Source organism: Hetaerina americana, unplaced genomic scaffold (assembly GCF_022747635.1).
Source record: "Hetaerina americana unplaced genomic scaffold, ioHetAmer1.1.p SCAF_3, whole genome shotgun sequence".
NCBI classification, from domain to species: Eukaryota; Metazoa; Arthropoda; class Insecta; order Odonata; family Calopterygidae; genus Hetaerina; species Hetaerina americana.
The window spans coordinates 86,077,073-86,089,139 of record NW_027286874.1 but is presented as its reverse complement, the minus strand read 5'-3'; the positions used below and the strand labels follow the sequence as shown (position 1 = coordinate 86,089,139).

Here is a 12,067-nt window from a genome sequence, read left to right as displayed (position 1 = left end):
CCTTCTCCCCCCGCCGCCCCCCGCGACGACGGCAGTACTCACCCCTTGATCCGCCGCCGCGGACCCGCGGACCGCTCACTATGTCTCACCTTAAGGAGTACAAGTTCTTCCGGAGCTTCAGCGCCCGCGTGGGTGGCTGGTCTCGTCGCAAGGCGGAGAGGCTGTGGACCAAATTGCGCGAGAGGAAGATTGCTGGTTAGTCTCGTGGTGGGAAGGATTGGGGTGGGGAAGCAAGGGGTTGCTGTTTTATTTTCTTGGTTGACCCTCGTTTGGCGCGGTCACTCAGATCACGTGTTTCGGCGTCGTAGTCCCTGAATGATCTGCGCCCATATCTGTATCTATTGTAATTTTTTTGCCATAAGAGCATGTATACGCCAAGTGTGTTTCGGATGCCTTTAATGATTCACTTAAGCTGTTATAGGGACCAAAATTGTTGGGCTTTTCCTCGGAAGCTCTACTTACTTTTCGTTCGACGGGCCACCCGCCAAAAAAATGGCGTTTTTGAATGCGGTTAAGTTGGGAGTAAACTCTTTCCCGTCCTAATTGGCTTGATATTTCGCTGCACCCATTTTCTCCTTTAAAAATTAAGAAATATTTGTGGAAGAGATAGCCACTACCTATTACGCGCTTGTTCAGACTTAATTGACTATGATTGGCCAAATTATTTTTTATGTAATTTTATCCATAGCGTAAAGCTCAGCATTATGTTTTCTACAAATTGAGTAACGACGAAATAAAGCGTTTTACTACTAAGTAGTATTTAATTTTGTCAATTGAATATTCTGTTTGATATCAATACACGAACTACCGTAATTATGGAAAGAAGTACCAAATGTTTTTATAGCGGGTAAAAATACATCCACCAAGGTGCGTCTATTCTGCCTTAAAGTGTATATTGTCCAGTTTCTGTATTTTTCCTTGTTATTCCAATTAATGCAAGCTGATATCTACTTCAGTTAACTGAAGTTATCGAACTTAAAAGCAAATAACAAATCAAATATGAATTTCACTAATTTAATTAATAGTAAACATAAATTTTGCTTGGGAATTCATCGGGAAATGAATTGCATCGGGAATGGATGCCATAAAAGCTGCGGTCGACCAGTCAATAACGATTGACGTATTTCCTATCATTTTGTTTATTATATTGATTTATTTCGACCAGGTTAGCTCGCATATACACGTATGCGCTAGGAATGCCTTTTATGCGTCCCAAGAGTCGTCGGTGGTTGGAAGTATTGGACACTACCTGAGTATTGCTTTTAACAAACTTTTCGTTCGAGTGTCAATTTTTTTGCTTTTAATAAGAGTAGTAGTGCCTATGTGCAGGCGTGAGGTAAACTTCCTCTCCAAAGATACCTTTTTTGAGGTATCATTTTAATCTGGCATGTGGTAATAGAAGAAAAATATCCCTAATGTATACTTTAATATGTAACTTTTGTAAAATTTCATACCGATGCGGAAAAAAAAGAAAGAAAAAAAATGCAGAACCAACTTTGCGTTTGGAGTTGGAGGCGCGGAGGCATGGAAATCAGAGCAGAATTCGATTAAAATAGGTTTTTCCACCCCTTTCCTTTTTCGTGAGTATTTCCTACTACATGATTGAGTGAAATGCAATTCACATCCATTCTTTGACGTACTACGATTTATTGAAATTGCATTTGGTGAAATTGCTATAGATAGCATTGAAAAAAATGCGCCCGCTTTGTGAAAGGTCAGTTTTCCTCTATTCCCTACTTCAATGTAGTTAAATGAAAGGAATCAATTGAAAAAAATCTAAAATTGCAACATTTGACGTGGCATGAAATTATCAGTTTTTTCCTTCCTTTTTGAGTCTAAATTATAACACGTTGCTTTGTGTTAACTTTTATCTTTTACGATCTCCCTTTCGACATCATCCCATTTACACCAATCCATTTCGTGGTAAGAAAAGTTAGATTAGCCTAATGCTTTTTTTCGCCAGAAAATTCTCCCCAATTTACTATTTTTACCATACACACCGAATTTTGCAAGCATTCTGTCCAGGTATGCAACATCATCCGCTTGCTCGATTGTTTCACCATTTACGCTTGCTATCCGATATTTGTCCCATTCTCCGTATAAAACACACGCACTTTGGTTTAAGTCCGTTATTTCATACTGTTACTCCACTGAAACTACTTGGGGTCACTGCAGATCATTTGGGCTTTCAGCCAACAGTACTTGATCGTGGGCGTATTAAAGTACAGATCCGTCTTCATTGCCAACCATTACGCTTGCATGTCCATGCATGCATGAGTGCGGGGGTAATATACTGGCTACCTAACCCGGCAGCCCGGGTTCGAATCCTACCTCTGCCAAATGACCACACCTCTCGGTTGCCTAATAACTGATTCTAATATTGCGAACTAAACAATTGATGCGCTTCTTTGTTCCACGCCGATCGCTCAAGGTCCCGTTCCCTCTTTTAAATATGCGTAACTATTCTTACGCATCGCTTTACAGCTAATTTATAATCTCTCGAAAATTTTCCACAACTTTCCTCTATCGTCGAATATTTCGAAAGAATATGGAGTTCCGGTATGATAGTGTACGTAGACTGCGTGTAGCTACCGGTGGTGAAAAATGGGCAACGATTACCCCATCGTAGTGGCCCTATATGAATAGATACTAGCTCGTTCAGAACAGAGAAAGTGGGTTTTGGGATGTTACTAGGCTTTGGTTTCGTATGCAAGGGAAAATGTGCGAGAACTGACCGGTTGAGATCCGTGACCGTTTACAAGAACTTCTCCACATGACATTGGTACTGTAAAGGCTCGTCAACATGTACACCACAGTTTTTTCATGTATTTATTTTATTCGTGCCTTACTATCTAATTTTTTGACTGAAAATATATTGGATGATGGGAAATAAATTCGTAAGCAATGAAAGTTGCACGAAGTTGACAGAAATAAAATAATTTTCATGATCGTCGTAGGAAAAGCGTATATTTTGTTTGTACATCAGTAACGTCTTGTTTAAATCATTAAATATATAAAGCTAGTCGATGCTGAACATGCTCCGATTCGATTTGAACTAGTCACAATAAATTAGAAGTGAAATATTTTCCTATGTATGTAGTTTTTCCGTTGCTGGAGCGACAGATAAGTTTCAACGTGTAATAAATCAAATAAAACAGAATTCCCGACAAGGTTTGCATTTTGCATGGAAAACAAGTACGTGATCTTAAGTTGAAACGTATTTACTTCAGCGTTGGTATTACTAATTTGGCATTATTCAGCATGCTTGAAGGTAGTTTCAAACTTGTCCAGTTGATGGTAGTCGAGATGCAGCCAAGAATATCCCGGAGGAGAGCATTTTGTCCTGATGGTTACATTCCTAAGAGCAGACTTAAAAATTAACACCCTTTGATGGGAATTATTTGTTCATCAATACTCACTCAGCATTATAAACAAATTAAAATGGATATAGCTATAATCCCATCGAAAGACCCTTTTTTTCAACTCCGAGACATTGGTTTAATTGTTCCAATATTTCATTAAATTACAGCAAGAACAATCTGTTGTAAAAAACTTTGTTTTTGTTTTATATTAATGCCTTGAGCATCAGACGTAGTTAATTCGCATCATATCGCTAATTATCTTATGTGATTTCATTTGATCGTGGTCATGGTGAGTACTCATTGGAGAATTTGAGAAAAAAATGAGATTCACCGTAGGCATTGCTTTCTTTCCTTGGAAAAATGCCATCTGTTCACACACAAGCTTAAACTTATAGTTCTTCTGGTGTTTCTCCACCTGAAGAGAACAATTTTTTCCCCATAAATATCTGCTCGTGGGTATTTTTTGGAGCTCATTTCCGTGTTGTAATCAAATTAGAATTATAGCCTAACGAATATTAGAGTGACCGCCTGGAAATAAATTTCATAAATAATAAAATAAGTCTTAATACTTGTCTAAATAAAACACATCTGCTTAATAAATACCTGAATGCCATCCGAGAAATGTTTCACAATCAATAAAATTCTTAATCAATCAAAATCTATTAAAATTTTTATTGTTTTTTATGAAAGAATTCTAAAAAACCCGCCACTGCTTTTTTTAATCGTAAGAAGCCCAATAAAAATCCGAAAGCACATGTTTTAGAGGCGAGGTCTCTCCAAACTACTTGATTGAAATTTAATTTAGAATTTTTATTTTAATCGAAGTTTTTTAACGTCCTTGGGAATCCCTAGGAAAAATGTTTGGTTGTAATTAAGAATTTCTTGGGTAGAGATTTTTTAACGTTTCTTCTCGTCCAAAGTATGCAGCTTTTTCATAAGCCGAAATTTCCATAGATTAGTTTTTTAGTGCTCTTCGGTGTTCTTTTACCGTTCAATCTCGATCCATTTTTCTAAATTTTGAAATATTGCATCAAATTAACTGAAGGAAGGCTTGCAATGTCTCCATGCATCTGCGATATATTAGCTTCCCAATTATTTTGGTACAATTCATTCCGCGCCTTTTCTTGAAATAGTATATCTTTTATGCCTTGATGAATATTTCGTCGTTCCACTCGTCCGTAATCTGTTAAGTAATATACATTCTTCCGTTCTCATGACCGCTTTTTAAGCAAAGTAATGGATTTCTTCTCAACGTAATTACCATTAATCGCTAATAATAGTGCATTACACAGTTTTGCTTACAGCAATAATAGTTTAAAGGTAAAATTTGAAAGTTTACGATCATATTTAATGGAAGTATTTCTGTCTATTACCCCAAAGTGAAGTGACTAAATTCATGAAATATTTAATATTACGTTCATGGAGAGTAGTGCTTTTCTCATTGCCGACTTGGTTTTTATTTAAATTTTTGGGAATCTAACCTTGAATGTAAGGACCTGTAACTGAGCTACAAGTTTTGTAAAGGTCATAAAAAATATCTTCGCTCAATATTCCACGCTCTCTGTATTTTGAGTTTTCGGTGATCCCAACGATCCACGGGATTTAAGAATTATGCTACACTCTCTCGAAGGAACACAGTTTCAGTGATGCCTCAAACGGAAGAAAGGCCGTTGAGTGTGTTTAAAGTCAACTTGCGCATTGTTCTTCGACAACTGTTGATGTTATCATTGTTTATAATGCATGGTGCGCACGAACACTATCTCCACGTGAGCGAAATGAGAGGATCGGTTACAATGAAGATATGACATGTTTGCCAGGGTTTAAGGATGCCGCACTTGGAAGGGGAGATTGCGAGGGAGGAGTGTCTACCATGGAGATGTGGTGGGTGAGGATAAAAATATCTAGTACTTGGGTAAAAAATTCCATACGTCGCTTACTTTACATGTGTAGGCCGGAGGGATCCCTGTTCTCCGGTTACAATTCAAACGACTTAAATTAAATCTACGGGATGTCAATTGTTATACTTGATAACGTTCAGCGTTGACCTTAGGCCTTCGGTCTTGGCTTAGGCGTTACTTAGACTCAATCGTCTCTGTCGATTCCCATTATAATTTTTTTTTACTTTACTTTTGTCGTACGACCTCAATGTTTCATAAGAGCACTATACTATATTTTCTGCTTTCTTTATTTACTTTTTCTTAACTTAGGTAATTGCAAGATTAATCTTCATCTGATGAAATTTACACTCTCTTGTGAAATAATTCATGCATTAAGCTTGTCAGAATTGCTTAGTGACATTTCAAATCGTACGATTCATTAACCATTCATTTTTTATCTTTTTTATTTTTCAGAAATTGAAGCTGCGGAAGCGTGCAAATGGCTGAGAGCGGCTGGATTTCCCCAATATGCGCAGATGTTCGAGGGTAAGATGCCATTTTCTCTCACTGATTTCTTGTCATATTATTTATTATATTTAATCAACCTTGATAAGAGTTCCGGATCTTTCTGATCCATTCCTTTAGGAATTAACTTGTATTTTAAAAGAGGCTACATTTCACGAAGCAGATTTAACTCCAATAATATGACGGCTGATGATTTAAGATATCACTATATGCTGATAAATCATGATAATTTCCTGCGGTAATACAAAGAGACAAAATGCCTTGCAGTGCAAGGTATGCTTACCGACATAATGATATTTTTCCCTCTAAGTGAAGATTTTATCTAGCTCATACTTGAATATCGACACATCTTACTGAAGTATAATAGTAGCGACAAGTGTTCACATATATCTAACTTAGCAGTAAAGTATTCGTTATTGTGCCCTCGTCGAGAAGCAGTAGTGCATAGCTCCAGTTAAATTGGCCATTTTTTCATGAGGTTCCATTATCATTCATTAGGTTGAAAACGAACTTTCGCATGAAGTATTTTCTTCAGTAATTCTCCAGAGTGCCACAATAGCCTTATTTCAGAAACGTCTGCTGTGTTGGAAAAAAATAGGAAAAGGGTGTTTATGACAACACTTTTCGTTATCATTGTGGGACATTACTCTTTTGATAGGGAAATATTGCGATATTATAAAAAAAAACTCTTTGCAGATATTTGTCATCGATTAGGTCGGAAAATGTTGGTGAATTGTTAGTATTGGCTCGTGTTCCTCCATGAATTTTATCGTTTGACAAATAATTTCTGCTATAAATTAGAATGATTTATTTATTCAGCCCGCAATGAATATTTCCGGTAGCCCATGTGTTGTGATCAAAATTAGTTATTATTCTAATTCAAAGGATTTCCTTTGTGCACTCACATATTTCAGTTGTTAAACTTTTGAAATGTACAGACCAAACTTTTTGGCTACGGCAATATTGTACTCCCCCCCTCCTCATTACTGTTTTCAGATTGCGAATGTTCCGACCGTAAAACATGGGTGCGCTGCGAATTACGAGTGTAACAAAGATCTTGGAGAGTGTAGTGTTGCGGGTTGCCGCATCGGAAGGATATTAACATAATCTATTTTTGCCTTCTGAGGCTGCCCCTTGAGGCTTTTGTTGTGGAGGGAAGGGTGAGTTTCATATCCTTGTGGAATATGCAGGGGGGTACGTTCAGGAGGAATCTTATTATTGCATTATTTCGGTCAATTTTTATGAAAAAAAATTTTCCGTGATCACCGAGGAGCACATGGCACAAATGCTCACCAATGGAATTGTCTCTTCAGAATTGTTCAAGCATTTGTCAACATGCTGAAAGAGTTTCATTGGTTAGTTTTTCAATTCATTTCAATGATTCGGATGCCAGTAGCTTAAAAAAAAGTTGTAATTCATGCTGATACACTCTTTTCAGTGCATGAACGTAATTGAGGAGAACAGTGGAAAATCGAAGCAAACAAGAGTTTCGTTTTACCTAAATGCGTCTTCTTCTGATTTTAGAAAAATGTGCTTTTTTGTGTATTCATGATCGCGTCGATAATGACGTAAGATGGGGGAGGTAGGGCTCATATCTTGCAAATCCTTACAAATGGTGGGGGAGACGTAGTAAAAAGGAAAACAATGGCCTAAGTTACGTTTTTAATGGTCTTTTACATGAGTGGCTTTACCTATTATTATTAAATTAGTATGGCAGTACGAATTTTAGGACAATACCACAGTATTTACATTTAGATAATTTCCATTGCATCTTCTATTTTTATCCGTGGTAGTTTCACTTAAGGTGGAGCATTAAAGGATGGTAATGTTAATTAAATGGCTGAGCAGATGACATCAGAGAAATCTATTGACATCTGCGCTGGCGACGCCATCTCAAGTGCCAATGGAGTCGTTTTTAACTTTTTCTAATTGCAGTGCAATGTGTTTCGTGAAATTAGAGAACTTATATTAAAACGCCAATAACCTTCAAAATGTGTGACAAAAAATTGTGCATTTGATAATTGATAGATATAGTAAATTATTAAATACTTTTATTGAAATCACACTATTAATTGCCAAATTATTTAATTAAAGATGTATATCTTATGATATGGTTTTCTGAACTCTCTGTTTACCGTCGAACCTATACAGCGTTGATCTTTGTTTGCTGATTTGGTGACTTGTTTGCCTGTTGTGGTACATTTTTAAAGTAGAACCGTGGTCTCCCCTTTGTAGGTTTTGCATACAGAAATATTCTAAGGTAATAGAACCACTGCCGGAAGCACAGGTTTTTAACTTTTAGGGCCAGTGCGTTAGGCACGACAAAGGGACCTATTTTCTAATTTAAACTGGCGTGCTCTAAGGCTCTGACAAAGAGTTTGCTCAGTAACTAATTGGAACTTCTATATTGCAATATTTGCATATGGGTGTAAATCGATCTGATGTCTAGGTTTGGACACAAAAACACATGTATTTTGTACTTTGGGATAATATTTTCATTCCACTCTGATGCCAACAGCCAGTATTTAGAACATGTACTTATGAAAAATGCAGTATTTAATATATGAAAAGAGGCCATTCCCATATTCTCTACTCACCCGTCCCACTCTCCCAAATTCGCTCCTAGCAATGTTATCATCGGAGTGTTGGTTTCAATGAGCATGAAAAGTATTACGTATTTATAACATTTCAGGGAACCATTGATGCTAATCCTACCCAGAGGATTCATCCAAAAGCACATTTGTTGAGTATGCGTGCAAAATTTTGGCGAATTCACATGTCCCTGAGCATAAGTTTAGTTAATAGACACGAATTACCGTTTGAAGATTCACTTTATTTTATCAGAAATACGAATTTTTACTTAATAACCAGATGAAATAGGGTCTGCATTGAAATACTACCTTGATCAAAAATTTCCCGGAATTTATTCAGAATATTAAAAATACAAGTTTATTCATCTAAATCTATATTGTCCCCTTCAAAGTAATCCCCATCGACTGCAACACACTTATGCCAGCGCTTGATCCAATCCTCGAAACATTTTTTATATTCGGTTTTCGGTATGTCCATCAGTGCTTCCTGCGATTTTTCCATTACTTCCTCTCGGCTGCTAAAACGCGTTCCCCGTAATGGTTTTTTAACTCGATTGAACAGAAAGAAGTCACAGGGAGCCAAATCAGGTGAATTCGGTGGCTGTTGGATGGTATTTGTTGCATTTTTCGTCAAAAAATTACGAATAATGATAGCACTGTGCGACGGTGCGTTATCATGGTGCAAAATCCACGAGTTTTCTGCCCACATTTCTGGTCTCTTTCGGCGAATTGCTTCACGCAAACGTCTCATAACGCCCAAATAATACTCTTTGTTTACTGTCTGGCCTTCTGGCAAAAATTCATGATGCACTACACCGTTGTAATCCATGAAAACCGTCAGCATTGCCTTCTTTTTTGACTGAAAACGACGTGGTTTTTTTGGTCTCGGCTCATTTGGTGAACGCCATTCACTTGCCTGATGTCTGGATTGCGTGTCGTACTCATAAACCCACGTCTCGTCTCCAGTAATGATCCTTTTGATGAATGTGGGATCGGATTCAGCCTCGCAAATCATGTCTTTTGCGACGTCAACACGGTCTCTTTTTTGCATGAAATTGAGGTCTTTTGGCATGCTACACGACGGAAACCCAAATCATTAACCACAATGTCTTGGGCGGATCCATAGGCAATGTTCAAGTCCTCCGCTATTTCTCTGATGGTTAATTTGCGGTTATTGACCAACATTTCTTTTACTTTATCAATTTTTTCACCGACTTTCGATGTCGATGGTCTGCCACTGCGTTCATCATCTTCGATTGACTCACGACCACTTCTTAACCGCTCGTGCCACTGGTAAACGACCGTTTTTTTTTAGAGAATCGTTGCCGAAACACTTTTCCAACATTTCCAACGTCCGTGCGCCACTAAATCCGTTTTTTACGCAAAATTTAATACAAGTTCGTTGTTGCAAATTTAAATCCATTTCTGCAATTGTAAAAAATCGCCAACACACACAGAGATAGATGTACTCTTGGCTACGTAACTTTTGCAAATGTCAAGTTATGGCACTAAGATTTAAAGGGAATATCAAAAACAGATGTACCAATTTAACAAAAAAAACAGAACTCAAATCGGAACGATGGGAGCGCCACACGGTGGTTATTCCGGGAACTTTTTGATCAAGGTAGTATAACTTTCCGTCCATTTAATTCTATTTTTTAAATTATTTCGAACTTTTCTTCTCAAAGGTAACGTATTTGGGTGAATGTGACGTTTTTTATGCACATTATTACGGGTAATTTGGGGATTTTTAATGTGTATTTTAGGCTAAAAAACCGTCGCAAAAGTTTTTATTTGAATGTATGTCGTTATTGTAACGCATGGAATACAATTTCACTGTTCCGCTTCCGATGAGTTTGGTCCCTTTTCCTGAGAAAAAGGTAACAATCTCTAATTTTAAACGTGGGAACTTCCTCCATTTCGAGGTCGCACGAAAGATGGGTTTATGCTCGCCTTCCACGAGATTATTTTCCCAGTGCAACGGGATGGCGGCCTACATGGCCGAATTTATTATTCCCGGTTCGTACGGCCCCTCATCGCCTTATTCACGCGTTTGTGAGTAACCTCATCTGGTCACGCCAAGCGAAGACTATTGAACATTTTTTGCTAGTGAAAAAGTCGGATGTGTTTTAAAAAATAGATTATAATCGTGGACTGTTTTCAGAGTTAAGTTCAATTGAGTGCATAACTTACGTATCTGACTTTAATGAAAGCACGCGTGACCCCGAAAAATAATTATCTATGCCTAAGTAAACCTAGACTATATACCTCACAATATTAAATTTTGAATTATTCGTGTACTCTCTTTTTAATTGTTTATTCCAATTTGTTCTCGTAGAATGTCCTAAATCAGTCGCATGTAAAAGAATCTACCTTTTTTTTAAGCTTTCGTAAATGGGCTTTCCCGCATTTTTGTCGTGATTTTTACTCCACGATGATGAATTTATTGAACCTCGTTCTACGGGCAAATTTTGCTCAGAATTAATATGCGCACGTGAAGTCATATAAAAAATTGAGAGTCGTCCCATCTACATCTACTCATTGTTTTTCATTCATCTGACACGATTTTTTTTCTTTTCATCGTAAAATTTTTAAAATGCTGAAATGCATTATTTCTTTTATTTTAAATACAATTATTAAAAATTGTATTTAGTTACACCCAATCTACAACTGTTCATCCAAATGCCTTTGTAGCTCATAGGTTCGTGCACCTTGAACTCGGATACTCGGTTGTTGATTATTCATGTGACTAGAGTTTCTTTTAATAAGTTTTGCCTTTTTGAAGAGTAAGATGGTTTCCATGATTTGATTCCAGCATTTTTATCTTGATCTTTCCTAAAATAAACCAAATTAGAACGAATTTCTTGAAAATTGAGCTAATATTCAATTATTTAGTAAATTGTTATCGAGATGGGTGTAAATTAACTGTACATATTATTGAACAACTGACTAAACTATTTGGAAGCGAGTAAAAAGATCAACAAATCGGCCAAGAGTAATCTCAAAAAAAATCTTTTCTCAAAATGATTAAGGGGAGCATTTTACTTAGTCTGATTAAAGTCTGTAAACTTCGTTCCCTTAGGTTTTGTTGGTTAGTTTTCAACTAAATTTCCTTTTTCTACCGATGTAAAATGGGTCAAAGAGTCCCAATTGTTTCAAAGTAATCCCAGATTAAGCTAATGGGCTATGCTAATGAGCATTGTATCTGTTGTGCGAAGCGCTGACCTAGATGTTCGGTGGTAGTCAAGAAGTGAATCCTAAAGCTCAGCGCAATCTCGTTTTTCCTGTCTATTCGTGTAGACGAGCAGAAAGGGGCGTAGATAAGTCGTTCTTTTTTTAATTATCTCCGAACGTGACCGTTTACAATAAATAAATACCACATTTTAAACTTAGTTTAAGTGGCTATTGATACTTCGGATTTAATATGCATGGTACTTGAAACATTTTGACTGTTTTTACGAAATATTTCAATGGTGTTTCAAAATTACATATAATGACTGCCTCGACTATTTTGAAACTCCCCGAGTTTCAAATCCTCGCCTTGATACTCCCCCAACTAACTTTCCAACAGCATCATCGGCCAGGTTTGTTCCTGAATGTTTCATTGCTTACTCAAATATGGTAATTTGTATCAGCTTAGTTTCTGCATTGGACTGTGGTAGCAAATCATGCAGATTTTCTTTCATTGCAATGGAAATAATTTTTATATTTT

At 37.0% G+C, this 12,067-nt stretch overlaps 1 protein-coding gene across 1 annotated transcript in view; it reads left to right on the top strand.

The window, feature by feature from the left end:
• Nucleotides 1-12,067, top strand: part of cv-c (crossveinless c) — a 345,201-nt gene that overhangs the window by 308,235 nt on the left and 24,899 nt on the right. Inside the window, exon 9 of the mRNA XM_071587904.1 lies at nucleotides 5,714-5,785. Coding sequence (XP_071444005.1) covers nucleotides 5,714-5,785 — 72 coding nt within the window. The remainder of the gene's footprint in view (nucleotides 1-5,713; nucleotides 5,786-12,067) is intronic.